At 51.4% G+C, this 15,590-nt stretch overlaps 1 protein-coding gene across 3 annotated transcripts in view; it reads right to left on the reverse strand.

The window, feature by feature from the left end:
- Positions 1 to 15,226, reverse strand: part of ASTN2 (astrotactin 2) — an 851,408-nt gene extending 836,182 nt beyond the window's left edge. For 2 of the 3 annotated variants that reach the window (XM_032865714.1, XM_032865712.1), the window contains exon 1: positions 14,644 to 15,225. In XM_032865714.1, coding sequence (XP_032721605.1) covers positions 14,644 to 15,106 — 463 coding nt within the window. In that variant the 5' untranslated portion in view covers positions 15,107 to 15,225. Of the gene's footprint in view, positions 1 to 14,643 lie in introns of all 3 variants that reach the window. The other variant, XM_032865713.1, reaches the window with a different exon arrangement.
- Between the last annotated feature and the right edge of the window lie 364 nt (positions 15,227 to 15,590).

The raw sequence follows: 15,590 nt of genomic DNA on the forward strand, positions 1-15,590 counted from the left end.
ATGAATATCTTTGTCTCCGTGGTGGGCTGGATCAATGTGTTCCCAAAGTATGGTTATGAGAGAACAATTGGGGTGGTTTGTAAATATAGACAAATATACATATATTTATTTGGGCATATATTTAACTATATATGTAACTATATCGATATAGTTACATACTTACTTTTTATGGGCTATCTTCTATTTATAGCAAGTTACTCTGTGTCCCATTTGTGACAGTAATACAAAGATTCCTTTTAAAAATAAATAAATGCAGCTAATCCCATTTACTATGTGACCTTGCACAATTGACTTGATCTCTCTGAACTGCCACGTCTTCATCTATAACATGGAAACACTAAAAATACCTATGAAAAGGAGGGTTATTTTTTTCTTTAAGTCAAAAAGTGCAAATATTATGATCCCCCATAAACCGTGAACCCCTTGCATTCCTGGGCCCCCAGGGACTGGGCACACAGCTGGGGATGGAAGGATCATTGAATAATGACTGAGGGGCTTAGCACCAGGCAAGGGGAGCTTAAGGTGAACCTTGGGCTTTAGGTGAACCGGTTTTGTCTGGAAAAATGCAAATAGAATTCATCTCTCTTGCAAACCCAGTTGATCAGAGGCTGAAGGCACTGTATTTGAGGAGTGATCTGAAGCAGGGATCAAGTTCTTGATGAGCAATGTCTGATCACACCTATTTTTTCATTTATTCTTAATTCAACAAGTATTTATACTGAGGGCTACTACGTGATGGGCATGGCCCTAGGCACCTGGGATCCCAGTAGTGGATGAGACTGGAGGGTATTTCCTCTTCTGCAGCCCAACCTACCCCCTCTTCTTGAAGGAGAGCTCGCTTGGATAATATTCCTCAATCTTATCTGAGGCCAGAAGGGGAACTGTCATTTATTCGAGGTCATCTCGCCAGGGAATGACAGACACAGGACTAGAATCAAGGCATTGGCCTCCCAATCCAGCACAGTTTGGGATTTAACAGACTTGCAAAACTGGTTTTTTGTTTTTCCAAGGTTTGCAGCTCTGCCCTTTCTCAACCACCAGCCTTCCCATTTGCTGTCCCTCTTGCGGGACGGATGGCTTTCTACTCCAGGGCTGGGAACAGGGAACCCGGGGAAAGGGGGGCCCTTCCCTTGAGGCCTCTGAAGCGAGGAGAGGTGCTTCAGTGGGGCCAGGAGAATAAAGTGAAGAGAGAAGAGGAGGGAGGGAGAGACAGGGGGAGTCCCTATTGGCAGACAAGTAATTGGTTACTTTGAGAGGTCAGCTTCTCCAGGCTCTCTCCCTGGGGGAGACTAGAAAGAAAATAATTGAAGAAGGTTCCCTAACAAATTAGTGTGATACTGGGCTGGAAAATTTGAGTTGCACCTGGATTCAGAGCTGAGGGTTTGATCTTCAGAGGCCCCAAGAAGGATGCAGAGAGGGAGGGAGGGAGGGATGGAGGGAGGCTTGTCCTGCTGTAGCGGCTTCCAGCCTCAGAAACTCCTTCTGGGAGCCCTGCTTTCCCTCCTGGGCTCCTGCTGAGCTGAAAGGGCTGAGAGGAACCTTAGGAGTCACAGGGTTCTATCTCATCACATTAGAAATGGGTCAGGGTCGGGCGGGGTTGGGGGGGGGGACTCATAATATGGAAGGAACAGAATGACTGACAACCCAGCAAAACTGAGACCAAACCCAGGACTCCTCGTTCTTAGTCCTGGCCACCAGATCACACTTGCCATGAAGTTCCATGAAGTCTTTACTCACGAGACTTCCTTTGAATTGCCCTAAATCCCACCGAGGATGAAGTAAATGGGGAAGGGGCAGGTCCCAGGGGTTAGGGAGCAGGTCTATTTATTTTTGTTTATTTAGCAAATTCCTCAGTAGCCTGTGCCAAGTGGCAGGCACTGCTTGCCATGCTCTACTTACTGTAGTTCTTAAAATCCTAACAATCTCACCAATAAGCAACAGAAGACCCCGAGGAGGTGGGAACCCCCCCTAAGGTGTTCACCAACTATTCCCTTCTACAGTTGTCCATGTTCCCTCACTTGGTCAGAAAATACGCACTCAGCACCTACTGTATGCACTGTCCAGCACTGCATGGTGTAGGGAGCAAAAGGATAAACGAGGCACATTCCCAAGGAGCCATGACATGAAGATTTTTGAAAATAAATGGGACAGAAGTCCATGAAGGGAGAGTGGACTAGGGTGCTACTTTGGTCAGGGAAGACTTCTTGGAGGAGGTGATACTTCAGTTTCGCGAGCAAAGGAGAAAATGGAAGATGAATTCAGAGAAGGCGGCAAAATTTTAGGATTTTTCTAGACTCTGAAAAGAAATTAAGATTTTTTTGTTGTTGTTAAAAGAAATGAGAAACAATGAAAGATTTTAAACAACAGAGAGTGATGAAATCTAACTTGCTTTTTTGGGGGGAAAAAGATCATTCCGGTGACGGAGAATACCAAGGTTGGCAAACTTTTGCTATAAAGGGACAGTTAGTAAATCGTTTAAGCATTGTGGGCCAGATAGTCATTGTTGCTACCCCTCAACTCTGCTGTTGTAAAGGCAAAAGCAACCACAGACAATTCATATGTCCATGGATGAGTATGGCCATGTTCCCATAAATCTTTATTTATGGATACTGGTGTTTGAATTCCAAGTCATTGCCACATACCACGAAATGATATTTTCCTTTGGATTCTTTTCACCTATTTAGATACATAAACAAACAAACAAACAAACACATAAATAGGCTCACAAGCTATAAAAAAGAGGGCAGCTAGCTGGGTTTGGCTCGTGTGCCACATATGGGTAGTACAGAGAAAGGAGGGAGTCCACAGCCCACATGAGCAAGAACTGTGGCTTGGATGAAGGTTATGGCAGCAGGAAATTATCACCAAATCATACTGGAGTCATTTTAGAGGTAAAACCAGCAGGGATGGCTGGGAGAAAGAATGAGGGGCAACAGAAGGGAAATTTCAGGGACGACTCCTTCACTCGAGTAATCAGCAGGACTGAATTCTGATCTCCTGAGATGGGGGAGATGTGGGAAGAGCAGGTTTGGGGAGCAAATCACATACTGGCAGGGTGACCCCTGACAGAAGACGAAGAAACACAGGGTCTCTGGGGCTTGCCAGATAAAATACAGGATGTCCAGTTAAATTTGAATTTCTGATCATCAGTCGTCTTAAGTACAACTATTTCCCAATACTGCGTGGGGCCTAATTCTACTAAAGCAAGTATTCATTGTCTGAAATTCAAGTTTAACTGGGCACCCTGTATTTTAGTTTTTGCATCTATTTTTATTTACAAAGTATGCAACCCAAGGGGGGGGCAAGAACATTTGCAGCGGCGGGGGGGGGGGATCTTTATCTAAGCCTTGGAAGAGAGATTACTCAGAGGAGGTTAAGAGTGGAGTTACAGCGAGGAGGTGGCCAGGTGAATCGGGGACAGGAAAAGCACTTTAAGCGAGAGAACAGCGTTTCCATCCCAGGGTCAGGTGAGGGGAATGTTCCCGGCACCCTCAAAACTGTAAGTTGTCCATGAGGCTAGAGTATCAAATGCCAGGAAGAATGGCGGGAGATGAGGCTAAAAGGTACCCAGGACACAGGTCCCCGAGGGACATACTAAGGAGTAGGTACCGTTGTTAAGGTTTACATTCCCAGGTCACTCCAGGTGCCTCAGTGAGTCTAGGAGACTGGGTTCCAAAGTGATTCTAATGAGTAGTTAACTTTAGGGAAAATTGGGCTAAATAATCCGGAAACTTTCCCTCCTTCAAATTCCTACATATTCCAAGAGCCTAGGAAGTTGCTGCTGGCTCTGAAACCTCGAGAAGGGTAACCCAAGTCATCAGAGCAAAGGCGGTATGGTGTGAGCGTGCAGCCTCCCCTGGCAACTCCTGAGGGAGCTCTGTCCATCTGGAGGGAAGTGGAAGGTCCAGGACATTCGCACAACCCCCAGCCCGACTCCCAAACAGTCGCTCTGCATCTGGCACCTGGTTCTCCTTGGGTGTAGGAGCTCGGTGTAAGGAGACCAGCAGTCTCTGTGACTTTCCTTGCCACCCACCCCCCTTCCGTCCTCCGCCCACAGTCACCACTGAAATGATTCCCCCAAATGCAGCTATTACTGTGACTGGAAATCTCTTTACTGCTGATTCTGCTAATGGAAATGTTCCTTCCCTTTTCGGCTGCTTACAAAGCCACTCGTGACTTTCCTGGGTGCTCGAGAGCAAGCTTTTGTCAGCCAGCCACCACCAGAAGGGAGAGAATTCTGCCCCGATTGCCTCCTCTGACACCCACCTGCCTCAGACTTAGGCTCTGAGAGCCTCTCTGTCCAAGTTGTCCTCAGACAACCCTGGAGTTCCTGGCTTTCCTGGAGTTCCCCCTTCTTCGGGAGAAGAAGCAGGGATCAATGGTCAGTTTCATCCTTTCTTTCCCTCCCAGGAGGGAGTCGAGGTGGGGAGGAGAGAGGTGTAAGTATGGCCTGCTGCAGTGGAAGGAGGGGGAAGGGAAAAGGAGTTTGCCTTCATTATTTATTCATACCTCCACCTCCTTCCAAAAAAAGGATTCCAGGTGGCTAAGAGGCGCAGAGTAAAAAACCCCTCCAGACGCTCTGCTCTGATGCTTTGCACACACCAATTTCATATGAATCAGATTGAGCACAATGCTGGGCACGGAGGAAACCCTAGTTGATGGAGGGCTCTCCAAAAATAATGTCACAGCAACCCAGAGATGTGATTCTTATCTTGTCCTCACTTTACCAGTGAGCAGTGGAATACAGACAACAGCAGTGAAGTAGTGCTTCCTGGACTTGACTGGGAGTTCTAGGTCACCAGAAGGGGCACCTGTCCCCCTCCCCCCAGCACACTGCCTCCCAGTCAGAGGAGCTGGGCTGCAGCCTGGAATTTTGCTGTGCATTAGCTCTGGGACCTTGGGAAATGTACTTCTCTTGGCTAGGTAAACGAGGGAGTTGGGCTGGATCTCAGAAGCTTTATTTCACCCAGTTCTAATATTCTAGGAAAAGGATACACTATTTGGATTTTTACAGCATTCCAATATATCTAAATATCCTATACTATTATATATATCCCGTATGCATAGATAGATAATGTCATGTAAGTTCCATTCTCAAGGTGGGAACATAAAAACTACACAGTGTTGGTAAGACGGGCTCGGTGGTGGGACGTCTGGGTGGCTCAGTTGGTTAAGTGTCCACCTTCAGCTCAGGACAGGATACAAGGGTCCTGGGATTGAGCCCTACATCGGGCTGCTGGGCTGCCGGCTGCCTGCTGCCTGCTCCCTGCTCAGCAGGCAGTCTGCCTCTCTTTCTCACTCTGTCCCTCTCCTCTGCTCCTGCTCTCTCTCTTGCTCATGCTCTCTCAAATAAATAAATAAATAAATAAATAAATAAATAAGTGCTAGGTAGACAAAACTCAACTTGGGGTAGAGAGGAGGAGTGCCAAGGACATGCACCTGGTCAAAACGGGACTATGGGTCTGACAACGGATACCTGGGCAATTTCTAGAAAGAGAAGATAGAGCCTTCCCATGTGCCTGGAAGGACCAGACCACAGGTTCCCCCAGTAGGACATGATGCCTCGCATAAAAAGGGAATTGGGAGAAGAGGAGAGTGGAAAAGGAAGAAGGGAGAGGAGGAAGGGAAGAGGGGAGGAGGAAGGAGATGAGAGTCTCAAAGGCACAGAAGTGTAGGTATGTCCTTGTCAGGTAGTCCAGGATAATGAGTGGCATGTAGAGAAAACGAGACAAGGCCTGGTGCTCTCTTGGCAAAGTGGCACAGAGCCGGAGGGCCTGGGGAGATGCTGAGTCGGCTCCTGGCAGTGCTCAAACAAGGTGCTCAGTCCCCCGGGTCTGTGAGGCTGTCACACCTGCAGTTCCGATAGAGAAACATCTGCAACTTCTTGGTCATGAGAACAGGAAGAGAGGTTGTCAAAGAGACGACAACTCAGACGCACGCCTCATCCCGTGCAGGCTGGGAGGCGAGAGAGCCCGGGGTTTAGAACTGTGTCATGCTGTGTGGTCTTCGGCACGTTCCTTGACTTCTCTGAGCCTCAGAGCTCACCTAAAATACAGGATGAGCTTGGTCTTGCAGCTCTATGGAGAGAATGAACCAAGAGAACAGCCGTGCTAGCGGGACACCTGGGGCACAGTGAATGTTCAGCGGACCTTCTCATAGCCCGCTCCGTGCCGGAATGGTAGTGTCTGGAGCACGGGCACCCGTCCCCCCAACCCAGCCCTAGGGCCCAGCTGCCCTTCCCCAGGGTGGGACTAAGGCACACAGTACCAGGAGTCAGTAGACTGAGATCTGGTTCCTGCTTCATCACCGTCATGCTACAGGACCTCGCTTTCCCCAACGTCACTTAGAAGGGCTTTGTTTTGATGCTACCCTAGATTATTCGGGGGTCCCCAACCATGGTGTGTCATCTTCCCCAAAACAGTCAATGCCCCTCTGTTGGCCACAATGCAAAGATTCCAATCCCTTATCTGGCTTCCATGATTCTCAAGAGGTCTTCCCTAAACCCAGCACACTTTCTTCCAATCAAACTGACCACATTCCTCATCCTATCGACACCCCCAGAATAAGAGGGAGCTAGAAGAAGGTACAGGGAAAGGCTACGAGTACTCAGAAGAGGGAAGATTCTATGGAAGAGGTGTGTTCTAGCTCAGATGTTAAGAAAGATGAGTGGAATTCCAATACCTCTCTAGGTCTGCCCAGTATGGACTCTCCCTGTAGGCCAAGCCACCATCCTCCCTTACCTGAACCGACTCCTACAGACCTGCCTGCTTCCGTCTTTGCTCCTATACAGAGAGGCCTAAGGAAGTCTTTCCAAGCATAAGTTAGATGTTGACACTCTTTTGCTGAAAATCCTGCCTGATTTCCACTTCACTCATAACGAAAGCAAAAAGCCCAACAGTGGTCTGTATGACCCTGGGTGCCTCCCCATGTCCTCTTCCATCCTGTCCTGCCTCCCACTGCTCACTCCACTCTGGAGGCACTGGCCTTCCTGCCAGGCCTTGGGCATTCCAGCTGTGCTCCAGAGCTGTTCTCGACCTGGAATGTTCTTCTCCTACATATGTGCTTGGCCAACTCCTTCATCACCTTCAAGTCTTGGTTCTACTCCTGCATTCTCAATAAGCTCCTCTCCCCCTCCATGCTGCCCAATACGAAAACCCATCTCCTCATTTCCAAAATTTCCCTGGTATTTAATTTCATGTTGTTCATCCTCTCATACTACATAATTTTCTTATTTATCACGGGCATTATTATCATCCTCTGCTCACCACCCACCCACCCACTCACTCACTCATTTCTACATGCGAGCTCTCTGAATACACGAATCTCTGTCTTTTGTTCTCTGCTACATCCTTAGCACCTGGAACAGGGCTTAGCGCACTGTAGGTGCTCAGTTAAGGGACCAGTCATTGTTAGAGTCCTCTTTTTTATTGAGAGTGGCTGCCAAGGCTCAAATGTGCAACTCCAGTGGGAGGTCAGGAAAGGCTGCAAAGATAAGGTGACATTTAAATTCAGTCTTGAGGGCTGCTGGGGTGGCTCAGTCAGTTAAGTGTCTGCCTTTGGCTTAGGTCATGATCCTAGGATCCTGGCATCAGTGGGAAATCTGTTTTTCTCTCTCCTTCTGCCCCTCCCCACTTCTCATTTTCTCTCTCTCAAATAAATAAATAAAATCTTTAAGAAAAAATAAAAAATAAATAAATTCAGTCTTGAAAGGTAAGAAGGAATCTTCCCAGGGGGGTTAAGGGACAAAGCTATCAAACAAAAAGGGAGGGTTCTTACAATAGGGTACTCCGGGCAGAGTCTGATCTTGGACCTTGGACCACAATAAGAAGCTCGAACTTCACACTAAGAACTGGGAGGAACCAGTGTAGTGCTTTAGGAGAGAACAGCCACGATCTGGGCTTTTAATGAAATCACTCTGTCTGCAAGTGCGGCTGGTAGATTAGACAGGATAAGAGTGGAGGCAAACAGCCCATTAGGTTGACTGCTAACATTGGAGTTGAGGGCATGTTGAGGTCTGAGCCTGCCAGGGGCTTTGCCAATGGGGCTGGAGTCATGGTTCCCCTTCAGGGGAAAACCCAGATAGTATTTATCCGGCGGCAGCCTCATCAGTGTTTGACTCACCAGCTCTTTCTCTCTCTCTCTCTCTCTCTCTCTCTCTCGCTATAGTTAATCTTCTGTTGCCACTAGCTGGTCAGTGGGAGAACTTGGGAAAGCAAGAACTCTGTAACAGAGGGCTCCCTAGAATCTGCTCCACCTTAAGGTTAAATCCGACTTTCTTGCCTTTCCTGGAAAAGAGCAGGCTTCTTCTGCTCACCCCCAAAGGCAGCTGGAGGAAAAAGCAATGAGGCTTCCTTCTCCCCCAGAGCAAAAAACTATCAGCTCCGGTTCTCAGGAGAGATGGGACCCAACCAGCTGGGTACTTGGGCAGGAGAATAAATTCAGTTTCCCTGGGGTTATTTTTCTCTGTAGATTTTTGTGTTGTTTTTTTTTGGGGGGGGCAGGGGGTGTTTTGGTTTATTTTGGTTGCAGAGAGAAGAGATAGTGGTGCACTTGACGTTCAGCCCAGTTGCAGACACTGAGATGTGTTTAACCCCAGAGCCACCTGTTCAGGTCCAGGGTAATGGAAAGAAGCACAGAGTGAGACCCAGATCTCTGGGTTCAAGTTTGAACTGCTGGTCCTCTATGGGAGGACCCCCATGTTACCATCTAAAATACTGTGTGCTCTCTGAGCATATAAAATACTGTTACCATATAAAATACTGTTACCATATAAAATACTGTGAGCATATAAAATACTGTGAGGCTGGGAGCCCATCAGCACGGATGGTCATGGTCAAAGTTTTCATGATGTCACCCAAAGAAGTCATTGCCACTCCCCATCCTTCTTTCCCTGAAGCACATGTGTTCGCACCGTCCTGTGGCAGCCAAGGCCAAATTTACAGCAAAGCGAGGAGGTGAGAAGCAGAAACTTTGCTTGCCAGAGGCCATTTCAAACCCGCCAAACATGCTGTAAATTAAAATTATAGAATGCTCTCACAGCCTGAGGGCCCAATTCAGGAAAAATGATCAAGTTCTGGGTCACACCCAAGCCTGCAGAACTGGGCTATCACAGCGGGTGTCACTGACCCCTAGAAACAGCAAATCTGGCCGGCCTCGAGTGACTCTGAGCCTCTGTAACACAGCCAAAAGGAATCCACCTCTCTCCCTGCCCCACTGCCCTCTCAGGAACTTGGTACTTTCTGAGAGCAGACAATACATCTCTATCTCCCTTGATTTTTAAATACATTTCTTAAGGTTTGAGCTGGCGATAGGCCAGGGACGGGTGAGGAAAGGGAGTGGAAAGAGGAAGATTCAAATCAGATACCACTGAACACCCCCTCCCCGACTGGGACCCTTATTTGCAATATCCCCAAAACCTGGGTCATCACAGCAGTATAGGACCTCAAAGTCTAAGTGCTACTCAAATGCTTTATTTAGTGATAAGGGACCTGCTGCCCAACTGAGAAAATAAAATATCTATTTTTTTTAAGCCTAGCTTTGTTTGAAGATATCAAATTCTCCCTCTCATCTACCCCACAATCTCTCTTTCTCTCTCTCTGGTACATACAGAAAAGAACACAGGAATTGGTCTTAACAAACATTCTGTGGCCAGAAATCCCTACAGAAGACCCAGATTACTACTATCTATATCTGGTTTTTTTCCCCTCTCCCTGTTAATCACTGGCATCAACCCTCAGAATCAAACCAGGAACCAAAAAGGGCAAGTAACCTCACTGTCTCCCAGGGCTTGGGCTCTGTCTCCAAATGCCTGCCAGATAGCTGGGCAGTCTCCGCTGGAAGGCTTCCCCCAACACGAATCCTATAATCATTAGGGGTCAGGATGCTGAGTTCTGGACGGCTCCCTGGGAACCATCTCCCTGTGGGGGCTGAACTCCATCCCCCTAGCATTGACACCTTCTGAACCAGACAGAGAAAAGCATGTTCTTCAATCCCTGTTGACATTTGAAGGCAGCTCCTTCCGCTCTTTGTGAACTGTCCTCTGTAGCTAAATTCCCTGCTTCTCTCAACCCTTCTGATTTGGTGCCTGAATCCTCATTCCTTCTGCAGGCTTTTCTCTTCTGGTCTCCATTTTTGTTGGTATTTTAAGGAATCTTTGCAGACCAGATCTACTCATGCAGGTGCATTTAGACATACTACTGGATGGGCTTTCCTTCTCTACGTGCCCTCCCCCAAATGCAGAGCACACATCTCAGCTGTGGGATGACTATGCCAAGGCAGCTTAGAAAGAAATGTTGACAGTGAGTGCTTACTCCATTTTATCTGTTTTTCCTCCTTTTGCAGAATCAAGGCTGGTGGTAAACAGTCCAGCCTGCCCACTGTCAAGTGCAGGGAGAAGGATGTCATTTCCCTACCTGTGGGCATGAAAGCTAAATCCAGGAGCAGACTCCAGGGCTGCCTGGGGGCAAATGAGGACTGAGTGATGTGCTGGTTCACCTCTGAAGCCCTGTACTGGCTGTTGCTCCTGTGCAAATTCTTTCTTTTCAATCAGTCCTTTGCTCACACCCTGTGTTACCAGCCAAATAAAGGAGACAGTGAGAAACAAGAGGAGCTAGTCAGAGTAACAGAGTGCATCAGGGCACTTCAAGTTCATAGAATCTCTACACCGAATGATTATTTTAGGGCTTCTCTACCCACTCATATTACAGCAAAAAGAACTGAAGCTCTGGGGATAAATGACTTGTTCAAGGTCACAGAGGGCCACAGCTGAGATTTCCAGATCCTAGCCAACATGAAGTTCCCAAGCCTCACTGGAGTTTCCAACCTCTCCCCCACCCTATCCTTCTAAGGCATCATTTTTTTTCCCCCTTTCTGGAAGTTTCCCCATCCTTCTCTGAATCTACAGAGATGGGTCCCCTCCCTGATGTTACAAAATATATAATCTCCATCACTCACCGGCACCATGACATAGAATGCCCCCGACATCCCATGAGTCATGGAACTTTGAGCTGGTAGGGTCATCGAAGGTCATGCCTTACTTTCAAACTCTCATATTTTTTAGCACCCAAGTGTAGCTGAAGAGACCTTAAGAAATGTTCACCTCAGGTGGATGACCAGTGTATTTCTCTCCAGGACCCTGTACCATACCCTGTATAAATGTAACCATATGTATGCCAATGCATTATTTGCCAATATGCAACTACCAAGAACGTAGATATCTGGTAGAACGGGATTCCAGAGTCAGATCTGCCATTTCCCCACTGTGTGACCTTGGACTAGGAAACTGACCTCTCTAAAAAATGCTTCCTTAATCTGTAAAATGTGGATAACAGAAATGCCCACTTCATACATTTTATGTGAATTAATAATAAAAGTCAAGAGTAAACCTCTTAGCACCTCATTAAAGATTTAATAGCCATTTGTTATCCCTTGATCACTTTCAAGGAAATTCTTTGTCAGTGCTGTTGACTTATAATCAGATTCTAAAGAGGCTCAGACACCGAAACTTGGGGGAAATTTCAGCTCTTGAGGTAAACTTCTATCTACATAAAGCATGCTGGAACATGACGGGAGAGGAGGACTATGGACAGGCTTTATCAATAATAGAGCCCATAACTCAAACAAGAAAGGCAGAATGGAGGGAGAGGGGGCAGGTATGCAGGCGACTTTGGTGACTGGGGATGGTAGGCAACATATGCAAAATAACCTTGAGGTCCCCCAACTAGACCGACAGTAAAATGGGAATTCTTTTTTTTGTCGGCCCCCCCCCCCCCCCCCCCGCCCCCTTTAATTCCAGGGACATTTTCCAACCACCAACTCTGGGTCCACAACCCAAAGCATGGCCCGAGGGCTTTGGCAGACACTATCACCCCCTAGTGGTGGTTCCATATACCCCACTATTGGCAGGATTTGGCATTTACTGACTGCACAGGCAACCGTGGCACGTGCCATCTCCGAATCCCTTGAACTGGCCAGGAAGTAGTAAAAGACTCGCTCAACACACGGGAGACAAACACTAGTCAAGGCTGTTTAAAAGGTCTGGGGATGAAATGATGGGATGGAACTACCCTGGGACCTTGGGAAAGATAACGCCATAAAAGACTCATAGTACCCCCCCACCCCCACCACACACACACACACACACACACACACACACACACACACACACTGGCCCTCCTTTGCAACCAGCCTGGCCCTCCCAGAGCTCATTGTGCACTCCATGTTTACGTGCAAACAGTGGAAGACCAACACAAATAAAAAACCCACGTCTCCCTACACAGCTCCTGCTATACTCGGCCATCTGGTGACTACCTCGCTAGCCAAATCCCCGGAGGGGGCGCCTTGAGCTGCCAGTCCAGGGCGCTGGGGAGAGAAGGAGGAGGCGGGACACAATTCCCTACACACTTCCAAAGGGCTCAGAGCTGCCAAGGGGGACAGCAACCCCCCACTCCCCAGCAGGCAGTCCCCAGCGCCAGGCTCAGCTGCTGTGCGTCAGAGAAGGCGGAAGGCTCCAAGTGGAGGGCGCCAGGGGACTCTCCAGCCCAAGCTGGAGCCCCGGAGGATTCAAGACTTCCAGCTCCTTACTCAGCTTGCCCCAGCTCCCAGGCACCCTCTCCTTCCTGAAAGGCAAAGTTGAAAAAGGCAGAGATTGCCAGCTTCTGGACCCGATCCTGCACATCATCGGGGAATCGGAATGCTCTGGGTGTCCTAGCTCCCAAGTCCTGCCATACCCAAGAATGGCCCCCGTTATGCCCTTATTTGAACAGCCGTTCAGTAAGATTCCCACTCCTGACCTCTCGGGACACCCTGGAGTAGAGAGATCACGAGGGTGTAAGAGGAAGGGTGAAATTGTAAGTGGTGACCAAGGGAGCCCTTTGTGGCTCCGGAAGGACCCTTCCCTGCAAGCGGGCGACAGGACTTAGCCCTGAGCCCAAGGTTAGGCTTTCCCCCTAAGGAACACCATCTCCACCCTCATCCCCTTCCCTTGGAAATGGGCAGGCCCAGAGGTGCACGTGGGAAGAGATAGTGGTGTGTGTGTGTGTGTGTGCGCGTGTGTGTGGTTGAGTGTGTGTGTGTGTGTGTGTGTGTGTGTGTGTGTGTGTTTCTCTCTCTTTCTCCCTCTCTCTCTCGCACGCTAGACGCGCCGCCGCGGGAAGTCCCCAGGGAACCTGCAAGGCGCTCTCCAGCCGCGCCTCCCGGAAAGCTTAGCCAGCTCAGGTTACTGCCAGCTGGGAAGAGCCCGGGGGCCAGAAACCTGAGGCACAAGCTGCGACAGCGAGAGGGGCCTGGGGCTCCCTCAGATCTCCAGAGGCGGCCAGCGTGAAAGGGAAGGGGGCGACGGTCACAAAAAATACATGAAAAAAATATTATGGCTCCCAGGAGAGAGGCTTTTAGTCTATTGATTAGGCTTTGGGGCTTCTCAGGCAAGCGAAGAGTTAACCTCAGAGGTTCAAGTCGGGATCCCGAAGGCGCTTCACCCGCGAGATGCCGGAGCCGAGCCCGATTCCGAGAAGGCACGGATCCGGGGAAGAAGAGCTCGGAGTCTCCGGGCGAGCCCTCCGCGCCTTCCAGGCGCTGTTGTTGGCCAGACTCCGACAACCAATCGCGCCCCGCGCCCCCAAAAGGGGAGGAGAGCGAGCGATCCGCGAGCGCGGGAGAGCTAAGGGGGAACATTTTTGTAAACGCTCTCCGAGATAATTAAGCTATCAATTACCCGGGTGGGAAATCAGCCGCGCTTCGCACAGCTCCTCGCAAGGGCCGACTCCTCCGGGATTGGCGCTGGGAACCAGCAGGCAGCAAGCTGATGGCGAACTTTCCGATTAACTTTTCCATTTGAGCCCCCACCCCACCCCCACCCCTTCCCTCTTCCCTTCCGTGTTCTCGCCTTTAAGTTATTATTATTAGTCCAGTGACTGAGCTGCGAGGAAAAACCTGCTCTTCCTGGGAGGGGGACAGAAATGAGACTGCGACGGGGGGCTGAGGGGTGCGGATCAGAGGATCTAGAAGTGGAGACCTTGGGCTCAGAAGCCCACTCTTCAGAAATCACTCAATTCTCCCCAGCCCCATTTCACAGATGGCCAAAACTGAGGCCCAGAGAGCGGAAGCGACTTGGCCAAGGTCACGCAACCCACACGGAGACCGAGTTTATGCGGGTTGCGTGATGCCACACGGAGCTTCTCCGCTCCGGTTCTTCAGGAAATCTGTCGGGAAGAGCGGCGCCTCCAACTCCGAGGCGAGAGTGAGGGGGCGGTAACCGCGGGCGGCCAGTGACCGTGCCCCGAGCAGCGGCGGGCGGCCAGACCACCCGGGTCCCCAGCTGCAACACACTCAACCATCTGGGTTTTCCGGCGTCGGGGACGGATCACGGCAGAGCTCAACGCCTGGTCTGAGAGACGGGGGGACAGGTCCCCACTGCGGGAGTGTTGGCACGCCCCCGAGCTCCCGCCAAGCGCTCTTGGGGACCTCCTGCCCGTACTGCTTTCCAACCACCTGTACGCCCTCCGGGCCCCTCGGCTGCCCTCTCCCAACCCCAGCCCAGCTCGGGGCAGCCTGGGGCGGGAATCCCCAGGGCGCCCCCACCCGTCCGGCTTCACTTAGGGGCTCCCGGCTCCTTGGGATCCCGCGTGTGCCGGCGCCCCACCTTACCCAGGGTGAAGAAGGGCAGCTCCGTGTTGTCCAGGTCGTCTTGCACCGCGATGCGCCCCGGCAGCTCGTTACGCACAAAGAGCAGGAGGCGCGACTCGGCGGCGGTGCTCGCGGAGCCGGCGGAGCCCGAGGACGCGGCGGCGGCGGCGGCGGCGGCGGCGGCTGCTCCGGCCCCGGTCCCGGTGCCGGTCCCAGTCCCGGCCCCGGCGCGGGCGCCGCTCCAGCCGATGTCGCTCTCTCGCAGGGCGGGCAGCGTGGACACCGTGACGGTCTTGAGCCGGCATGGGCTGTCGGGCTCCCGCGAGGCGGCGGCGGCGGCGCCGGCCAGCAGCGGCCGCGGCGGCAGCAGGAACAGGAACAGCAGCAGCAGCGGCGGCGGCGGCGCCGGGTGGAAGCCGAGCCTCAGCCGCCCCCGGAGCCCCGAGCTGGGGCCGGGGCTGCGCCGGGCGCCGGCGGCGGCCATGGCGGGAGGGGCTGCGGTGCTGCGAGCGGCGGCGGCGGCGGTGAAGGAGGAGGAAGAAGAGGAAGCGGCGGCGGCGGCGGACGCCGGAGCGAACCAGGACGCCGGAGCTAAGGAGCCGTGGGAGCCGCTCGCCAGCAGCCCCCAGCTCCCGGCTCCGCCTCCCGATCGGCCCTGGACCGCCCCCCCGCGCCGCCTCGCCGGGCCCCGCCGCCCGCCCCCCTCCCCGGCTCCCCCCAGCAGACCCCGGGCGTTCCGGAGGCTCCGCCCGGCCTCGTGCAAATCCCAGTGGCCCCCTCTGCTCTCCCAGGATCCCCCGAAGCCACCCTCACAATGTTCTTTAGCCACACCACCCCTCTCCAAATTCTCAAGACTTAAGGACCCCTCGCGCCTCCTTTAATTCCTCCAGGCTCAACCCAGCTCGCCCAGCTTCATCCCAGCCCTGGCTCGACCCTCAAGAGGCACCTGGGGGCGCGCCTTCGCCCCG

Source organism: Lontra canadensis, unplaced genomic scaffold, assembly GCF_010015895.1.
Source record: "Lontra canadensis isolate GAN:19392208 unplaced genomic scaffold, GSC_riverotter_1.0 scaffold30, whole genome shotgun sequence".
NCBI lineage: Eukaryota > Metazoa > Chordata > Mammalia > Carnivora > Mustelidae > Lontra > Lontra canadensis.